Source organism: Diaporthe amygdali (assembly GCF_026229845.1).
Source record: "Diaporthe amygdali strain CAA958 chromosome Unknown NODE_59_length_222216_cov_65_098826, whole genome shotgun sequence".
Taxonomy (NCBI): Eukaryota; Fungi; Ascomycota; class Sordariomycetes; order Diaporthales; family Diaporthaceae; genus Diaporthe; species Diaporthe amygdali.
Window position 1 is genome coordinate 112,026 of NW_026517079.1, and position 19,615 is coordinate 131,640.

The 19,615-nt window shown below is 54.9% G+C and overlaps 7 protein-coding genes across 7 annotated transcripts; 3 read left to right on the forward strand and 4 right to left on the reverse strand.

The window, feature by feature from the left end:
• Positions 1 to 2,515: 2,515 nt before the first annotated feature.
• On the forward strand, positions 2,516 to 3,709 carry J7T55_000502 (uncharacterized protein; the record flags this gene model as incomplete). The annotated part of the gene is made up of 3 exons (XM_053135784.1): positions 2,516 to 2,636; positions 2,698 to 3,183; positions 3,264 to 3,709. The coding sequence occupies 3 exons, from the start codon at positions 2,516 to 2,518 to the stop codon at positions 3,707 to 3,709; spliced, it is 1,053 nt and encodes a 350-aa protein (XP_052986575.1).
• Positions 3,710 to 3,994: 285 nt separating this feature from the next.
• On the reverse strand, positions 3,995 to 5,050 carry J7T55_000503 (rnase p subunit p30; the record flags this gene model as incomplete). Its single annotated transcript, XM_053135785.1, has 1 exon — positions 3,995 to 5,050. The coding sequence occupies one exon, from the start codon at positions 5,048 to 5,050 to the stop codon at positions 3,995 to 3,997; it is 1,056 nt and encodes a 351-aa protein (XP_052986576.1).
• A 1,359-nt stretch (positions 5,051 to 6,409) lies between these two features.
• On the forward strand, positions 6,410 to 6,860 carry J7T55_000504 (uncharacterized protein; the record flags this gene model as incomplete). The annotated part of the gene is made up of 2 exons (XM_053135787.1): positions 6,410 to 6,553; positions 6,633 to 6,860. 2 exons carry the CDS (start codon positions 6,410 to 6,412, stop codon positions 6,858 to 6,860), a joined length of 372 nt encoding a protein of 123 aa, XP_052986577.1.
• Positions 6,861 to 8,118: 1,258 nt separating this feature from the next.
• J7T55_000505 (uncharacterized protein) lies at positions 8,119 to 10,160 on the forward strand (the record flags this gene model as incomplete). Its single annotated transcript, XM_053135788.1, has 2 exons — positions 8,119 to 9,550; positions 9,661 to 10,160. 2 exons carry the CDS (start codon positions 8,119 to 8,121, stop codon positions 10,158 to 10,160), a joined length of 1,932 nt encoding a protein of 643 aa, XP_052986578.1.
• Positions 10,161 to 10,703: 543 nt separating this feature from the next.
• On the reverse strand, positions 10,704 to 11,826 carry J7T55_000506 (uncharacterized protein; the record flags this gene model as incomplete). The annotated part of the gene is made up of 2 exons (XM_053135789.1): positions 10,704 to 11,541; positions 11,618 to 11,826. 2 exons carry the CDS (start codon positions 11,824 to 11,826, stop codon positions 10,704 to 10,706), a joined length of 1,047 nt encoding a protein of 348 aa, XP_052986579.1.
• A 1,161-nt stretch (positions 11,827 to 12,987) lies between these two features.
• On the reverse strand, positions 12,988 to 14,956 carry J7T55_000507 (sulfuric ester hydrolase-like protein; the record flags this gene model as incomplete). Its single annotated transcript, XM_053135790.1, has 4 exons — positions 12,988 to 13,111; positions 13,171 to 13,749; positions 13,810 to 14,144; positions 14,270 to 14,956. The coding sequence occupies 4 exons, from the start codon at positions 14,954 to 14,956 to the stop codon at positions 12,988 to 12,990; spliced, it is 1,725 nt and encodes a 574-aa protein (XP_052986580.1).
• Positions 14,957 to 18,031: 3,075 nt separating this feature from the next.
• Positions 18,032 to 19,130, reverse strand: J7T55_000508 (uncharacterized protein; the record flags this gene model as incomplete). Its single annotated transcript, XM_053135791.1, has 2 exons — positions 18,032 to 18,313; positions 18,522 to 19,130. The coding sequence occupies 2 exons, from the start codon at positions 19,128 to 19,130 to the stop codon at positions 18,032 to 18,034; spliced, it is 891 nt and encodes a 296-aa protein (XP_052986581.1).
• Positions 19,131 to 19,615: the final 485 nt, after the last annotated feature.

Consider the following 19,615-nt stretch of genomic DNA (forward strand, 5'->3'; position numbering starts at 1 on the left):
TGATTACCGGGTGATGGAACGAGAGGAGAGCCAAGCCCAATAACTTCGTAGGCCCGGACCAGCGATGCGAACGAAAGATCGACCGGAGGAGAAGCGAAAAGGTTTGCCGAGATGGGATGGCCAAGGGTTTTGGGGGAATCGTATCTGGGCTGAAAGGAGGGATGGACGTGCAGGAAAGGCAGAAAGGAGTGTGCGTTACACTGGGTGGACCGATCTTGCGACTGGCAAGCCCTCACAGCATGGAACAGCAACCGGGCGGTTAGATGCCGTGTTCTCGCACCTCAGGCAAGTATACGTAATTAGCGGGCTCGGGGGGAACGAGGCGCCTCCGCTGGTCGAAACGACTGTGCCTGACAGAACTCAAAAGGAGCCCACAAGAGGATGACGAAGTGAAAGGTCCAGGTAAAGACTGATGCTCTCCCGAACGAAAAGATGGGATGAGATGAAAGTGGTGGAGACGCAAAAGGGGCGACTTGCGAGAGGGAGAAGAGAGAATAGGGCATCACAGCCAGGCAATAGTGGTCTGGATTTGGACCATCAGGCCATGGGGATGCCAGGACAAGAGATTACAAACCTGTGCAGACCCAAGACTCGATGCCTGGACACTCGTGAGGCTGTTTCGGCCAGGGTTGAAGACGAGGAAAGAGACGACTCCAAGACGGTGGCAGCGTCAAATGCTTGGTTTGACCCCCGCCGATTGCGAGCCCCATGCAACGGGCCAGTAGGAGATTTTTCCCTGGCGAGTGTCAGTCGCGGTACTGGGTAAGCTTATTGTTGCTAGATTGAGCCTCATTGACAAAAGGTGGAGGGGTGTGGCCTGGCCGGGGGTGGTGAGACAAGCCCCTGACGGCACATGTCTGAGGTTGGCCGTGGCGAAACACCAGCTCCTAGGTGGCCCGCCTGCGCTACCAGCAAGGGACGTGGGTGGTGGCTTCGCGACCGAGCAAGAGCGAGCGGGTAGCAGGCCCTTGGTAATGGCATGATCGTTATAATGGTTCTAAACGAGAAGCGAAAATCTTCATGCAAATCCAGAATAAGAACAAAATCAGTAAACAACGAGATCGTGACGGGCATCGCCAGAAACAAACAAAATCGTGCAATGTTTTCCTGTCAGGCGAGTAAGCACTGAGAGTTTAGTGAGATCTCGAAGTCTCGCACAGACCAGCGTTCGCGATCTCAACTCTGAGAGCATACGAAGGCGCAGTATGGTGTGCATTGTGCCTTGAGGCCATGCAGATGAGTTGGAGGCTAATTGACGGGATGATGAGGTGCGGGTTGGTACCGCCCACTGTACTGTCCTTCGACTGATGAGAACCGGCCAAGGCATTGGACAGGCGAGGTAGATGAGAGGGATTCTTGGGAGGTCATCTCTTGTATGGGATCCTGCGACTTTTGCTTGGATTTGGCTTGGCCGGGGGTAATCTTCTTGTCATCAGGAACGACTGGAGCACAGGAGGCGACGAGATCTGAGGAGCTGGGCTGGCTGGGCCGGCCTGGGCCGTACGATATTGCATAGGGCAGGAGAAAATCTGATGCAACGCTGATGGCGAGACCCTCAATCTGGAGGCCGTCTCTGCGGGTCAGGGGACCTGCCAAGAGACGAACTTGAGGTCGGTACACGAAGGCCTATGCAGTAATTGTGCCCCCAAGAGAATGCATGTCATGTGGTTAGGTAAGGAACGCATAGCCACGGAATGCATTTTGAAGGACAGAGCCCCAGCCCGTTGGCAAGTCATTGTCGGCACGGAGCAACAGGCCTGGAGAACCGAAGGTGTCCGAGTCCTCCGAGTCCGAGTCCGAAAGTGGTGACGATGATGATGTTGTTGAAGCGCAGGACAGCCAGCCTGACAGAACTGACAGCTTCCAGTGCGACTTGCTGTAGCACAGCCACGATACAACGTGCAGGCCTGAGTAGAAAGATACAGTACTATCCAACAAGAGGCCATCCTGCGGGAGATTGGAGGGTCCTCCACAAGAGGTTATTCCCAGGTAATTATCTTACAGGAGGTAACAGGTTACCCTATAAGACGTTATCCTATAGAAGGTTATCTCACAGGAGATGATCCTGAAGAAGATTGTCCAAGTGCCATGTACTGATCAAAGCGTGCCGGACATTTGGAGACAGGACCGGAGCCGAGCCGGGCTTACCAACACCAAGGGATAGCTACTAACAGCTTCTATGACGACAGTAAATCCTCTTGGCTCCATCGCTCCCAACGGTTCAACGACTTGCAAAATGACACCGACAATATAGGCCTTACTGACATTCTCAATAATGAGCAAACTCCCGGACATCTATAAACAATTCATGAATTCCCGTAAACATTTATCGGTTTCTTCTGTTGCCGAAACGTCTGTGAAACGTCTGCTCATGATAGGACAGTCAAGGTGAAGGAAAGACTCGACCCAGCCTACACCCGTTGACCTAGCTTCATTCCTCAAAGTAAACACAAGCCTTTCGGCATCACCAACTTTGTCTGTAGCCCCATATCGTTGCCAAGGGAAGACAGCCAAGATGGCGGGCACCGTCCATGTTCTGGACGACTACTACCTCGCCATCACCCTCCTCATTACAGTGGCATATCAGCTCTTCTTCTTCGCCATAGCCTTCACATTCAAGTTCGACAAGCTCACAGGTACTGGCTCTCGTTCTCACTCTTTCAATCACCAGAGACACCAACTGACGTGATATCTCAGACTTCGCTGGCGGGACCAACTTCGTCGTCCTCGCCATAATAACCCTCGCCTTCTCAGGGCCGAGCCCGCATGCCCGGCAGATCGTCCCCTCCATCTTCATCATGCTGTGGGGGGTGCGGCTGTCGGGTTTCCTGCTCTTCCGTATCCTCAAGACGGGAAAGGATGATCGCTTCGACGACAAGCGCGACAAGTTCTTCCCGTTTCTCGGCTTCTGGGTCTTCCAGATGATCTGGGTCTGGGTCGTCTCCCTGCCCGTCACGCTCATCAACTCGCCCGCGGTGAGGCAGTACCCCTTCATCGGCTTCGGCACGGGCAGGGACATCGTCGGCATCATCATGTTCGCCGTCGGCTTCGTCATGGAGAGCGTTAGCGATGCCGAGAAGTACAGGTTCAGGAGCACGCAGGACAAGAGCGCCGTGTGCGACAAGGGGTTCTGGGGCTGGAGCCGGCATCCGAATTACTTTGGCGAGATCATCATCCAGTTCGGTAGGTTCAGACGCTATCTCCGTCTCATCTCTTGGCTTTACCCCATTTTAGAGTTTGCGCCCGCTGACAGTTATGCCCAGCCATCTATATGATCGCCGTGTCCTCTGCAGCCGACGGGTTCGTCCGAGGGCAGGCCTACAACGCCCTTTATGCCTCGATTTTGGGACCGATACTTCTCACCGTGCTGCTCATGTTCGTCTCCGGCCTGCCACTCTCCGAGAGGCCTGGTGCGAAGAAGCGGTATGAGAAAGGTACCAACTGGGACGGGTACAAGCGCTATCTCGACCGCACCAGCATCTTGATCCCGTTCCCACCACAGTTGTATGCAAGAATGCCTGTATTCCTGAAGCGGACGGTATTCTTGGAATTCCCAATGTATGTGTTCGATCCCGCGAAGCATGCGGACGGTCCTCCTGGCCAGAGCGCAGCGGAAGAAGGCAGGGGTGAGCAGGTGGGAAAGCCAAGCCAAGCGACTGAGAGGGGCCAGAGCACCGATGGATTGACAGGCGAATCACGCCAAGGTTGAAGGGAAGGGCAGTTATGGTGATGATCTCACTTGTCACTGCTTGTAATCTGCGGCTGGATCAGTGCTTGACCGTTCCTGACTCGCACAATCGTAATGTTAATGAAATAGACCAGTATGTCAAATGGCGATAATACAGTCAGTAAAATATGAGATTCAACTCTCAGCGTGATGCAAGAAGTGGTGACTCCAGCCTCCACGTATTTGTGCTTTCGCGTAAATCGTATTCAGGGGTATCATAGACTTTTCCGGGACGCCGTCCATGCAGATTTGCTCTACTCCATGAAGCTACTTCGAACTCTTCGTTGACTCCGACACTGCTTTCTTGTCAGCCAGCTTCATTTTCTTGGCTTGCCTCTTGCTCATGACCGGCAGCGAGGTTTGGTCACCACCGCCTCCATCATCCCCGCCGCCTTCATGTTTCCGCTTGCCGCCTTCATTTTTGCCCTTGGGTTGTTGCTGATTTTGGCCTTGCTGCTTCTTGCCAGTCTGATTCTTTTTATGGTCTCCGCCAGCGTCTTTGCCCTCAGTATCACGCCCTGGTATCTTGCCCTCGGAATCCACAATGTCCACAACACCCTTAAATGCCCTTCTCTTGAGTCCCTCGTTGACGACCACCGCCCGAGGCTTCACTCCGAGGCTCTCCAGGCCTTTCTCCGGGCCCAATCCCCAGACCGCGAGCAAGTTCACAACATCCGCCGGCGCCCTCAGGCTCCCCGCCCCCTTCCCCTCAGAGCTCAGCACGATCCCGCGCCCCCTGGTGGCTCTCAGCAGCTCGATGACGTTGGCGATCCACACGCTGCGCGCCCTCTGGTCACTGCTCCCGACCAGCTGGCCGTAGCATATCTCGAAGTAGACGCCCCTGTTCACCGCGGCCATGCAGGGTTTCGGCTTGAAGTGGAAGGGGAAGAACTGCGTCAGGTCCAGGCTGATCATGGAGATCTCTGACATGGTCGTGCACGCTGCCGAGAACGCCTTGTCCGTCGTGGGCCGGCACGCGAGGATGTCATAGGCGGCTGCCACCGAGGGGAGCCGGTAGTTGGTCGTGGGGTCGGAGACTATGACTGTGGCGCGGCGGAGGGTCGTGGGGAGCTTGCTCGCGGTGGCATCGTCGCTTGTGGGGTTGGGCGTGGAGGACGGTTGGTGGTGGTTGTGTTGCGGGAATGATGAATGGATAGGCCCAAGATGTGGTATAGGATTGTTGATCTGTGAGGGTATGGGTGCCGAGAAAGTGTGGTTTATGGCGACGACATTGTAGCCCAGCGAGGCGCTGAATTTGAGGGTGCGCTCAAGCTCAGAGGTCGGGGTCTGCGGCGTCCAGTGGATGTTAAGGTCATAGAGCATCGTGACGGTAGAACGAGCGTCTGGCCTATACAGACATATCAGGAATCTGTGGCTGTCGCAAGCAAAGTAATTGTTTGGGCTGAGAGAGATTGTGCAATATTTGGATATTGCGAGGCTGAAGAAGTGCCGTCAGCGGGGAGCTTTCAAAAAGTTCACTGATCTGCACCTGGACCCTTGCGGAGCTCCCTGTCAGTCATGGACCAGGCTCCCCTGCTACTGGGTCTTCATGACCGACTTCACCTCTGGACAACCCTAAATCAACCCCAAGCCAATACTGGAAGACTTTCTATATATTCTTGTTGAGGAGAGTGCCTGTGTTGACCCGTGGACTCAATTACTCTCACAGGATGAAACCTCTGCCTGTTTGAGATCCACAACCAGTAGCGGCGCCATATGAACCTGTTGTATCTCAGCATGGCACAATGTTGATATAGTGGTGAGAATAGAAAGAGCACAAATCCGCTACATATCTATCGTGATCCCAATCACGCCGACTGTATGTCTATGCTCCTTGTCCCACGCCGTAGCCTTTCTTGATTCTAGCCAGCATATCTGTAACGACCCATTTCTGCTGCTTCAACGTTGCCACAAAGACTGTGTATGGCTTCCTTGTAAGCAAGTGCATCACTAAGAAAGATAGTAAGATAATATCCTGACGTTGGAACACCGAACTTGACGCAGTACCTAGAATTTTGACCTCGCATCTGAACTGATGAGGTGGTAAGAGCTGTCACCTTGTTATTTCCTGTCGTGATGCAAAAAGTGACGCGGAGCATGCTTGCCCCACTGGCTACTGGCTCATGTCTTGTGCCCAGCATGAGACCCTGGACGATGACTTACAGTAGCGACCGCGGTCCCAAATGTGTCGCTCAGTGACAAGACTGCGGCGGACGAGATCGGCCCCTTGCGTCATTGGGTGCGTACAGGGTTAGGCGAAGCTTGCCACGCTCGCCTGGCGATTGTAATTCCTGTCGGGCTTGGGCTATCTTGGCACTAACTTCCAGTGGCCTGCCAGGCGACACAGCCTCAAACTCAGACGCGGCAAATTATCTGGTGACTGGGTGACTGGACATGCGAAACGGGTCCAACACGCAACAGACCTAAGAGGCAGCCAGCTTAACAACTTCGCCAACGATACCTACAATTGTCCCTCATTTCCTTCGGCCAACAGCATACCCACGCCTGCCATTTGACAGAGCATCTAGCAATACTCCTTGAGCCGTCACGACGTCACGACATCACGAGACCAATCTGAGCACCCAGCGCCTGTAATTAACGAGACCCCACAGCGGCCTTATACACTGCACTTGCCTCCTAGTTGTTTCTCAAACACAACACACCCTACGCCCAACTCTCACGATGTGTCTAATATTCACCTGTGGAGAACACACATTTCGCAAAGAAGTCGAAGGCTACCAGGGCGTCGTCTGCCAGTGCCACAACTGCGGCAACTACTCCGGCCATGTGATCAAGACGCACCCGTGGTTCACATTCTGCTTCATCGTAGGTTCTCAACACCCCTTCTCGCCCCCTTCATACCCGGCGTGCCCAATCCAATTGAACGACACTAACCACCCACCAGCCCGTGATACCTCTGTCTATGAAAGGTTACGAGGATGTCACATGCCACATCTGCAACTTCGCCCAGCCACTACAGGCCCGTCCTGATGTGCAGTCCATGAAGCGGGACGGCGAGGGAGGGGGCGTTCCGTTACAGCAGCAGCCTCCACCACAGCAGGGCCCGCCGCCGGGATGGAATGGGCAATCACCTCCACAGCCTGAACCAAATCAAGGGATGAGGTACGGATAGTCTTGTCTGGCAGGATTGGCAACGGCAGTCATTTGTTTCGGCAGGTGTGTGGTGCGGATGGAACGGCTCGGCCAAGATTGTGCCAAATGGTGGATGACCTGAACGGTAGCCCGATACGGAGTAAAATATGTCCAGTTGTGGTTGTGGTGGTCCGTTCCTAAGCTTTATAGTGGTCGCGAGGGCTGGTTTTGAGATTCTTTACAGGAGAATACCCCATACAAGTATTGTAATTTATGTATTTCGATGATTCGTCTATCAATCCTTGCGCAGGAACTTTTCTTACACACACATGGGCTGTAATCGCTTGCTCGTTCTTCGGATTGCTGAGATAGTCTTATGATTACCTCTTGGTAGACAATCCTGATATGCATAACAAGTTAAGCATGAGGCGCTGCAGGATCTCGACGGAGCCAAAGGCAATGCGAGATCTGCTAAATTCACTACTTTCTGAACTTTTGATATCAACATAAATAGCGATTCCAGGAATTCAAAAACTCGCGGTGGAGTCTGCACCATGACTCTCTGTTTTTACAGGGTAGCGTAGACTAGAGCATGGCTGCGATGGTATGGTCGGAGCGAGACCATTCTGCTACCCGTCAGAGACTTGTATCACCATTGCGAATGGTTCTTTGATTAATCGAAAGTATCAAACTCCTCTGATGTACGTGAATGCCTTCCCTGTATAGCAACCGGTCTTCCTGACTCTATCGTGGTGACCGCGTGTTTTGAAATGAGCGTGTCTCACTCCGCCACCACTCGAGCCTAACACAAGCCTCAAAACTTTCCGACAGACACATTTACACGCAAGTAATCCCATCTCAATCAATTACGTTGATAAGGCATGTTGTAGTGCTCATGAGATGCTCTAAGGCAAGCTCTGGGCGACCAAAGGCATGCTTCGCTTTCAAGCCCTAACCCTGTGGAAGGGCTGCATTCGAAAGTAGAGGCCCAAGCCGGGAAGCATGACGTCTGACCACAGAGCTCTTCAGGCGGCCGCCTTTGTGCAAGCTCCTCCCGCGACCTCTTTCGGCTCAGTCCGTCCACGACTCAAGAACTCGTTTACGAGGCTCCATGGGGAGCTAGAGCAATAATCGCATACGAATTGAATCACGATAAAAGAGAGGTTCAGCGGTTGGAAGAGAAGGTATCATTACACAGCTGGTCAACCATCGAAGACGAACCGACCAACCTGCCCCAGCACGCACGAGAACCTGGCGCCCGAGACATAATTGACAGTTGACAATCGGGACTATTCACAATGGCACCGCCCCAACGTCCTATGGTGCCGCGGCAGGACACCGGGGTGATGGCACCTCGGTCGGCCCTGGGCATGCAGAACATCTCTGTCGACCGCGTCCTCCGCCATTCCAGCGAGATCCCATCCGGCCAACCTCGCCTACAACCCATGCAAGGCTCTTCCCCCCAGCCCCAACCGGGCGCCATGGCATCCGTTCGAGCTGCGGCTCGCGCAGCAGCTCGTAGGGCGGGCGTGCCCGCGAACGCAATCATCACGCCACCCATTGCAGGCGCCGTGCCGGGCTCGCGAATAGCCGTCCCACAGAACGTCCCACAACGGACTACCAAGGTCAGCGAGAAGCTGGTCCTCATCCCAGACGCGCCTGATGACGACTCCCCCGAGGACGAAGATGTTGATGAGGCCTCGGCGAGGGAGGAGGAGAGGGCCAGGAGGCAGGCGTTCATCCAGCAAGAGGAGGACCGGCCGCTTCGGGACGAAGAGTTGGACGTCCTCAGGAAGCGAGGTGGAATCCGTGGAAAGAGCTACGCAGAGCGGCTACCGAAACGACAGCGAGCAGAGAAGCTGTCACGGCTGACAGCGTACTGCACGGCGCAGGGCTTCAAGATGAAGTCAACGGCCGAGTTCCTGCGGACGAAGCACGAGGCCAAGACAAAGCTCTATGACGACTGTCTGTACGTGGTCTACCACCTGCCATTGATGAACGGCACGGAAGGGTATCGCGTGCGCAGCAGGCCGATACTGAAGACACCGGGAACTGGAAAGACGGTGTTGGATCTTGAAATCGAGAGAAGCGAGAGGAGGGACGAGCACTATGGCTGGGCCAATGATGAATTCTCCGGAAGTCCAGGGGGGATATCATCGAGTCCGACGGATCTGCAGCCGATTACGAGCAACGGCTCGGATGAACGAGGCCGGGACATGGGACGGGAAGGCGACGAGGACCGCGCGTCCCTCAGTCCTATCAATCGACTGGCCCCTGACGCCAAAAACTTTGCCGAGATGTTTGTCTTCTCATACGGTGTTGTGGTCTTCTGGAACTTCTCGGAGCACCAGGAGAAGGACATACTGGGCGACCTCACATTCGCCGAGAGCGAGAAGGGCATCTCGCTTGCCACGAGGCCGTTCGAGCCTGGCAATTACGAAACGGAAGAGTTCCACTTTGAGTACTCGGCCGACATCAAACACCCTCGCATCTTCAACGATATGATCACACTGCTTCCAAGGTCCGACCACATGGTGAAGTTGACTATCAGTCACGCTGTGGCACAGAGCACGAAGCTGTGCAGCTTTGAGGAGAGGATGTCCGAGACAATGAAGCACGCGGAGCCCGTGCCCAAGCGCCTTGCGATGACAGGCGAGCTGAGTATGGGTAGGACCGAGATCGTCAAATTGCTAGGGAGGCTTTTCAAGAGCCGTGTCGACATTAATTTGTGTAAGTACATCACCTATCCGATATTCACACTTCAGCGACAGGAACCTGTTCGCTGGAAGATTCATCAATCCCCAAATGCTGTACTTCTGAAAGTTACTCACATCCCACAGCATCAAACATTCTCCCCGTGCCCAACTTCTTTTGGGAGTCAGAACCGACCTTGCACCCCCTCTACATGGCCATCCGGGACTACCTCGAGATCGATCCGCGCATCACGGTCCTCAACGAGCGGTGCCGTGTGTTCCTGGACCTGGCCGAGATCCTGTCCGACACCGTGGCCGACGCCAAGATGAGCGCCATCACGTGGATCATCATCGTGCTGATCGTCATCTCCATCTGCGTCACTGTGAGCGAGGTCGGCCTCAGGTTCGGCATCCTTCAGAAGAGCAACGGCCAGAACGGCAGCTGGAACGGCACCGAGCGCGGTAGCAGCATCAGAGGCGTTGAGAACACACAGGCCAAGGTCTACAGGCCGGGCAGCATCGAGTGGAAGCTGGCCAAGGCGAACATCACCATGGATGAGTTCAAGGGCTGGATCGCCCTGAACGAGGAGCAGAGGGGCGAGATGTGCGGGAGCGAGATTGTCGGGCAGACGTTTGCGGGTGTGTAGATTGTCGAGGCGGGGAGCTGCGGGCGCGTCTGCTCTCGTGACATCGGTGCAGGGGGTTGGTTGCATAGATCAGAAGTGTGTGGGTCGTGGGAATGGGAGACAGCGAAAGTTTATCTGCATGTGACAGGCGTACATGATACCCATTCTGCAATAGCATGAGAATTCACAAAAAGTTCTCCGAATCCCCGCGTTTACCTCGCCGGTGGTTTGCGTGCCTTTGATGCGTCTACTGGTTCCGGGTCTGGTGATGCTGTGTTGAGCGGTGCTGGCTTTGAGGAAGCATTTACGAAGATGAGATGGCTACGAGTCAAGATGACGGTCTCGTATGAGACACCGAGATGGCGGGCACAGCAAGACGCCCAGATTCCCTCCTCGGCTGAGGTGTTGCAGTTGAGAGGGTCATGGCTTAGAATCATTCATTGTCTAGGCGAAACCGGCTCATATCTCACATCCGTTGAACATCAGCCTGAATTGGACTTACGGATGCCGCCGCGTTAGCAGCCATTCTCACGAATACCCTGCTGTGCCTAAAGCGATGTTTGATTAGCGATCACCGAAACGTCTCTTCTGGCCAGGCTTTTCAACCCGCTGAGACTCCAACTCAATGCCAGGCGGCAAGTCACGGTCTCCCCGGAGAGAGAACCACAACATGCGCTCCGGATCCTCACCCACCGACGGCCGCGTAGTGTTCACTTGCTGCTGTCCTGGGCCCGCACCGCCAGGCTGAGAAGAAGAGGGATCACTACTCGGAGGGACAGACGAAGCATCCGTCATAGCCTGGTCGCCCTCGGTATCTTCCTCATCCTCATCCTCGTCCTCATCTTCATATTCGTCCTCCAGATTCTGCCTCAGGCCAGTCCGCACGTTCTCGATACCCATGGCGCGCTCCTCGGCCGTGTAAGCGTCCTGATAGTCGTCCCTGACGAACTCGGCGAGCCGCGTCTTGCACCACGCGCGAGAGTCGAACCAGACATCGCCTATGCCGTGGGGTTCCGGGTCGCCCTCCTCGCTGTCATCGGAATTATCGTCGTCCTCGTCCTCGTCGTCGGTGTTGCGCCCGTAGCCCTGCATTTCCGCCTCGAGCCTAGCACGTTTATTTCGTTCCTTCCTCTCCTGCGAGTCTTCCGTGGAGTTGAAGCTAGTCTTCGGGTCGATGCCAGCGGCGAGTGCCGCCTCGCGGGCAGATTCTACAAGTGTCTCGACGTCGGGTTCGAGCTTCTTCCGGAGTAGCTGCATGACCACGCCTTCTTGTGTGCGACCGGGATAGTTGGTGGAAGGGTATACGACGACGCGCTGAAAGGTGGAGGAATGTTGCTGGATTATCTCGAGGAGGTAGGACATGTTTTGTTTGAGAATCCGCGCAGAGTTCTGGAGATTCTGGCTATGAATTTTCAGGGTTGTCAGTGGCGCATTATACAGTATGAGAGGAGAGCCACAGAGAACCCCCGAGTACTCACGGGTTAGGTAGCGGGTTGCTCCTGTAGATGTCGGCCTTGAAGCGTTCGAGGCCGTTGCAGAGTTGGACTAAGCGGAGGCGGGTCATTTCTAGGGCGCGCACTTCATCCGGGCTCAGATTCAAAGAGCCCTTTTGCGGGTGGCCATCAGGCTGATCTTGTGAAGCCATAGCTCCAGCCATGGCTCCGGCCAGAGGGCTCATGGAAGCCATTGTCGCAAGTCTTCAACCCACGCAAGGCAAGGCAAGGCAGGCCTAACACTTGAAATTCTGGGGATAGTATCCAGTCGTTGTCAATTTTGATTGGTACAAGTGAGACAGCCTCGAGGTTCCGCCAAAGTGGGCGTCGTCGGGCAGTTTGGTTGTTGTTTTCCAGACAGCAATTGAGCGTTGCTTGATGCCAACGGAGCTGTCGCGAGGCTGGAGCGGAATCAGAGAGCTTCATGCCTGCCAGGCCTGTCCGGTCGTGCCCCACTGCGGCTGCGAAACCGTGCCCGGTACAGTACCTAGGTACCCAGGCGGCTAAACAGCTACCCCAACTTTTCGGAGACGCAGGCCTGCTCCCCCGCAACTCGCTTCTGACAAACGTTGTGCTGACCTAACCGTGTCATGGCCGGGTTCACTTCAGAGCTTCCCGAGCACGCCATCCGGGCTAGAGATGGCATCACCGTCGACTCCCGAAACGGAGCGACTGTCAATGTCGAGGCTACTGCAACGGGTTCCTCCGAACGCCCACCCAAAACGGAAGTCGGAATTGAATTCAAGCAATCATACGGGAGAGCCTGCAGCCCTACCGCGAGCTAGACATGGGATCGCCAGGCACGAACGCAAGCACGTCAGTATCTGGAGAAGTGATGAAATTCTGCTTCAGACTACCACCTAGGTACCTAGGTACTCTTGGCAATGGTGAGCAAACGGCTGCCGAGCACGCGATCATCTTGGTTTGGTGACACGGTGATGACGAGGACATGGCTGCATGGTCAAGAGGTAAAATCCGGGAGCTTGAGTACGTGGTGATGGAATTCAATTGCACACATGGCTTAAATAACTAGGTACCTGACAGGTACTCTCATTTTCCGCCTCATGATTTTGACATGACCGAACATTCTTTCGCTGACTCCTTCATCTCTGCACCAAATGACGCCAGCTTGATATGGCAAGTCAATGAAATGAATATGACCATGATGATCCAGATAGACAAATGTTATGAATGTTGTGACAAACTCCTTCATAATGAGATTCCAAGACCGACTCCAGGTTGAAATTCGTACAATCGTGACTGGCCCATCTACCTCCAGTCCCTCGGGGAAAAGGTGATTTGGAAGGGCCGACAGGTTCGAGCAATGCCGACTAACGTGGGTGGCTTGACCAGAGCTATTCTCCAGCGGCTCCAGCTTGGTGGGAGAGCAGCTTCTTGGTCGGGATTCCGTTAGGGTCCACAGGAGGGAAGCGAGCCATCCGCTCAAGGTCGTCCAGATCCATGTGCGAGCGAATATACCTAAGATCAAAATGTCAGCTATGCCGTTCAGCCAACAAGATGGTTGCATGATGGCTTACTTGTTTCGCCCATCATCGTTGGGGTTGTGGTCCCAGCTCGTGAACTGGCCAAGCTTGAGTGCTTTCCACACAAACTTTCTCTGCCTCTGACTCAGGAGGACTTCGTTGGTAATCTTCTCGAAATCCCACTTTGCCCTCGCCTCAGCTCCAAACGCCTCAAACACCTCCTTGATCTTGAGTTCCTCGGCGCTCAGGTTCGCCGATTTCTTCGAGAGGCTCTTCACCAAGTCGTTCACCTCGTAAGGGTCGTCCTTCAAGTTGAACAGCTGCTCACCATCGGCAGGGCAGATGATGTACTTCCACGGGCCGCGCCTGATCATCATGAGCGGCGAAACAGTCCCTTCACCAGTATACTCTGCGAACACGGTATCATGTCCCTCTTGGCCGAGCAGGTGTGGCATCATGGATATGCCATCCATGGGGAAACCTGGTTCTGGCTTCGTGCCCACCAGGTCGCACATGGTAGGCAGGATGTCTAGAGTGGAGACATTCTGAGAGACACGGTGGGGAGCAAACCATTTGGGGTATGAAACCAGCATGGGAACACGAACAGAGCCCTCGAAGTAGCTCATCTTATACCTGGGTTTTGTTAGTATCACAACATCCAAGAGACCCTAGAAGCTGTGTGGCGAAACTTACCACAGACCACGCTCGCCGAGCATGTCACCGTGGTCACCAGAGAAAACGATGATGGTATCATCGGCCAGGTCGCAGTCCTCGAGCGTCTGCAATAGCTTGCCAATGCAGTCGTCGACGTAGCTGCAGGAGCCGTAGTATGCCCTCTTGGCCTGCTTGATCTGCTCATCTGTGAAGTTCTCATCCCAGAGGTCACACACTCTCAGCAACCTCTGGCTGTGGGGGTCCAGCTCCTCCTTGGGTATCTTGACCTTTGGCAAGTCAATATCGACTCCCTCGTACCGTTCCCAGTACTTCTTCTCAATGGTGTAGGGATCATGAGGGTGGGTGAGAGAAACCTATACGATTGAGCGGATACTGTTAGCAAAAGGCTGGGCGCAATTGTTTTTCGTTTTGAATCTACGGCATGTCATGGCTTCTGGATGTCCGGCCATCCATTTTCATTTCTTTTTATCAAACGTACCGTCAAAGAGAAAGGTCGATCGTCGGATTTCCGGACCTGGTCGTAGAGGAATTGGGTGGACTTGTACATGACCTCCTCGTCATAGTCAAGCTGGTTGCTGCGGACGCACACTCCTGCCTGCTTGATGGAGCTGGCATTGTGATACCACTCTAGTCTGGTCTCGGGGTTGTCCCAGTCAACGGACCAGCCAAAATCGCCCGGGTAAATGTCGCTGGTGAGCCGGGTCTCGTAACCGTGCAATTGGTCGCCAACGAAGTGCATCTTGCCGGCAAGCACGGTGTGGTAGCCACGGAGCCGCAGATAGTGTGCGTATGTGAGGACATCGCTGCCGATCTGAGATGCGTTGTCGTAAGCCCCAATCTTCATGGGCAGCTGACCCGAGATCATACTCATGCGCGAAGGCGCGCAGAGCGGAGATGGGCAGTAAGCCGAGTCGAACTGGACAGATCTCGCGGCGAGGGCATCAAGGTTTGGGGTCTTGATCTGGGAGTCCGGGTTGTACATCTTGAGCTGGGGCGCTGACATCTGGTCGGCCATGATGTACAGGATGTTGGGCTGCTTGCCATTGCTCGAGCCGGGGAAGGACCCGTTCGAGAAGGCGTTAGTACCATTGCCCTGTCCATTGAAAGGAGCTTGTTCCTTCGTCAGGTTTGGTGACGAAGGGAGAGAGTTTAAGTCGGGTGCCATTGTATCTGTGTGTAGGTATAAACAACTCTGTAGGCCCAGACAGTAAACCCAGATACCTCGGGAAAGAAAGCAACCGGAACAACGCAAAGCAATAGCAAGAAGGTGTTGGTGATGGTGTGGTGTCGACGCCGGCGGGTACAAGAATTGAGATCAAGAGTGAACCAAGCTTAGAACAGACAAGAGCGGTAGAAGAAGAGCAAGAGACAGTCCGTCCGTCACGCCCAAATATGAACCCTTCCCAAATTTCGCCTCCGCGCCCCAAGCAATGACCAGAGGATGACCGAGGCCGGGGTGAGAAAGTGTGCCCTAAGTGCTGCGTGTCCGTCTCAGCCCAGCGGTTGTGACGGTTGACCGTACGTAGGATGGAGACGTTTCCGACCGAGGAGTACAGCCTCCTCCCTGACGGGTACAGGGAGATACAGAGATACAGGTGGGGACGAGAAGCAAGGTGAAGTGACGCGAAGTTCCACGCTGGTCCGGGGGAGTCCTCCTGCTCGAACAAGAAACGCGGTGAAGTACTTCAGACAGTATACAGTAGGCCGTTCAGTGTTGATCAACGGCTCAGCAAGCGAGCACGCAATTGTTCTCCTGAATGTAATCACCTCTGTAAATCGGCAGACAGTGGATATTAGATCTTGAGAGCCAGCGATTGCGCAATCGGTTCATGACACACGGACAGGAGCGACCTATTTATGCTCTACGAGTAAACCAAACGAACGCGGCTAGCCTGGGGCAGGAACACGTTGCTGATGCGGTGAGACAAGACGGGGCAGGGCAAGGAGAAACGGTGATTGGGCTTGGGCTGGGCTGGCTTGATTTGCAATTAATTCCTTGGACAACGGCTGGCGGGCCCCCGTACTGGTTAAGCAGTCGCCAGCAATACAGTACTGTAATCAGGAACGGGACGAGAGCGATAGAAAAAGAGCAAGGGAGAGCAAGCGAGCGAAGGGCACATGAGCACAAAGAGACGGCACAGACCCCACTTCAGCCTGCCCGGCTTCCAGAAGGAAACGAGGAAACGAACGACCCTGTTTGCCCGCCTCGCCCTCTTCCATGCCCTTCTCCTTTCCGCCTCGTTGGGGTATCGACCGAGTCCCGGCTGGTCATTGGGCCAGGAGAAGCTCCACTACTGCAAGATTTTGGAGATCTTGGGCTATGGGGAAAGACCCTCCCTCCCCAGACTCCCTCATCCATGCGACCACACGGACGTAAATTCCCGGCCTCAGTCTCCAATCTGCTGTGCTCTGTAAAACTTGCAGGGATCCCAAATGCTCAGCCTGATAGTCCAGAGTACGCAGAAATAGATCAGAATGGACAACACCTACCCGGCCTGCCTGGCTAAGATGTTATCCAATAGAAGGTCATCTTATAACAGATTATCCTATATGAAGCAAGAGGTTATCTTTTAGCTGGTTATCCTACAGGAGACAAAAGGTATTCCTGCAGAAATTACCCTACAGGAAGGACTGCTAAGTACTGCCCAGGTGATTAATTCATTCCGCATATTTGGGGTCCTGTTGGGCTGTAGTGCAACCTTTCGAGAAGAAACCTATTACGTGGACAGCCGCAGTCGGGCAACATGAGCCATACAATCCCCAAATTGTCAGATTGAAAGGGTCGCAGGAAATGTCGCCATTGGTCCTAAAAGCTAACACTCATCTTGGTCCTCGGGACTTGTTAGATAGCGTGGCGGTGAGTGGCCAGCAGGGGCCGCCATGATATCTGCCAAAATCCCCGTTGTTTTCTCGACCTCACCTCCGTCTGCTCCTTATCGAACGTCCGAACCAGCCGGTGGTGCCATTGATAGAAATCAGGGGTATACAGTACTGCACAGGAGACTGCGAGATAAGGGGTGGACACGAGAGCAAGATCTGCGGTTCACCACGTACACCGACGGTCGAGGAGCTGACAGCGGGGTCTGGACGACATGACATGCACATGCAAAAAGCAGGGACGGGTCTCCCCGGTCGATCAGAGCCTCGTCAGGCTCGTCAGCGACCCATTTCGGTGGACCCCATATTCGTCAAGAGCCGCCTGGCTGAATTATGCAGCCCATCTCAGACTGACGAAGACCGCTCACGAGGCCTAGTATCACGTTGACAGCTTGACTAGGGCTGCGACGCATTGCTCCACCACTGATCCCACCGATCGTTATCTCTCAGATTGATTGCCTCCCGTTGATCGTCTGTAGGGGATGGAAAGGAGGCGAGCGGCGAGACAGCAGGATCACCATTCTCGCAGCAACCCAGTCGGCCACCGGGGACCATAGCCGGTGCCACAAACTTTGCATGCAGAGTGCCATAGTAAGACCCAAACTCAGTCCAGACAGCCAGGCCAAGGAAATCCGGACAACTCATCACGTCCCTCGCTCTGTGGTTTTGCATTACCACCACATCGCATCGCCGGCATCAAAAGCTTCGTCTTTGGTCCTAGCGCTACTGCGCCATCCAACCGCACCTCCCCTCCCCGCTCTCCCCAGTCTTCGTCTCTGACGAGGGAGCATTCAGTCAGACTCGACGGCTCGGCCGGATAATGAGTCTGGTGATTTGTTTGCATGAGTGAACAGCTCATCCCTCCCTCTGTATCGGGTATATTGAAGCGGCTATCCCGCCGACAGCCGCCCTCTAGCCCAGCAGCTGGGCGAGACGTACGCATTTGTTATCGTGCCCAGTCGAATCGAGAATATTCAACCAATCTCGATCCCTAGCGAGCGATTCTCACTCCCGCAGTTTGCGCAGTCTGCAGCAATCCGCTATCCCTGGCTCGATGCTCCTCCTCCTGTCATGTGCAACACGGCTGGCCGAGTCAGTTCGGGCATGGGCCTGACCACTGACGGGGGGGACATCGCCGACGGGCAACATCTGGATGACGGCTGACGGCTATCGCGGGCTTCCCCAAAGCGGACACGGGCGGGAAATCAAGGTCTTACATTTGCGTAGATCTAACTACCGTAGGTCTTGGCTGGCAGCCATTAGATGTGCACTCCTGCACCTCTCCATCCACCTCAAGATAAACCACGACAAATGCCTGATCTCGTGACGACGCCTCAATAATCTAATGGCCTCCGCGGGCTCTTCATCCCCTCCTTCGCGTCGTAGGCGCTTTCTTCGGGGTGACACTGGCAGTCGAAGAGCCCGTGGTGGAGGCGGATGACGACCCGGCGATGGGCTGCGGGATCTTCTCTTTCCGCTTGCCCAACGCCTTGGCGGATGGCTGATTCCAGTAGTACAGCATTTGAAGAGCAAGCACGAGGTTGAGTGCGAAGCCCGCGACGAAGCTGTACAGGATCAGCTTGTCGTCCACCTCCTGCAGTGTAGTAAAGACGCGTGCTAGCGAGCCGAGCAAGTAGTTGAAGACCTGTTTGTGATAATAGTCAGCCTTGTGTGTTCCGCATGAAACTTTGACTCCCAAGGAGCAGGCTGCCCCAAAACAAGACATGCTCTCGTGCACAAGCAAGCTCACGAAGCCACCCGTCGCTGGACGTGGTGGTAGTGTGACATGAGCATCCTCCAACCTGAAATACCCCGTAGTCAAAATTAGGAGAAGCCCCGGTTTTGAGACTCACCGTGAAAGCGCTCAGCTGGCCCGTACCACCCTCCTGCCAGATTGCCAGAATCTGTGGCACCTTGCTCGCGACACCCAAAGTACCCGCACCCGCCTGGAGGAGACCCATGGTCTTGGCATCGATCAGGCCCTCGGTGAAGAGGGTGGCGACGGCACCAGCCAAGACGGCGACGAACAGGGCGGCGACGCCGGCCCTCCCGCTGTAGTTGAGGACCAGCACGGTGATGACGATGTTCTGGCCGAGGATGAGGGCGGTCTCGCCGTAGGTGGAGAAGGGGAAGCCGTTGCGGACGTTGTAGGCCAGCGAGATGAGGTAGCTGGACGTCTCGAGCAGGTACGAGAGGAAGCTGATGCCCGAGGCGGAGCGCGAGCGCGCCAGGTTGATGATCTGCGGCACCTTGACGACCGCCGAGGCGCCCACGATGCCCACGCCCAGCGCCTTGGACACGGCGAGCTTCAGGCAGTCCGCGTCGGCGACGTCGATGTCCAGCACCAGCGACGAGTAGCACTTGTCGCCGATCAGGGACACGCCCAGGTCCCGGATCGGGGCCGGGAGGTTGTGCGTGATGGGCTGCAGGAGGGGCTGCAGGGTGTCGCGGAGGGATTCCATCTTGGCTGGGTGCTCTTTCGGTAGGGACGGGCCGCGGGCGACAGGCTGGGAGGTGGATGGTGTTGATGGCGAGATGCCTGTGACAGCTGTCACTAATTTTCCCACAAGGCTGACTCTCAAGTGTGATGGAGCTGACAGGTGGGCCTGGACCCGCCCCGTTGACCATATGCCTAGATTTAATTGGCCAAAGCTCCCCGGGGTCCTGGATCACTTTCGGGAGCTATAACTGGAAGCTTTTCTGACATAACTGGAGCAAGCCATTTGAGCATTCAGACCGTAGACAGTTAGATGGATGCTAATTCCACAATCTACTTTTTGGAATCAATGCTAGTTTTCATTGCTGAGCTTCGGAGCACTATAAAATGCAAGCCTTGCTGTTTTCCTGATTCTTGTTCCCTGGGTTGACCACGCTCCTGAACGCAGGTCTCCGGCTGAACCTCAGTACCTCATTCGACGTAGGTTTACCTGCAATCCAGCAACAGGGG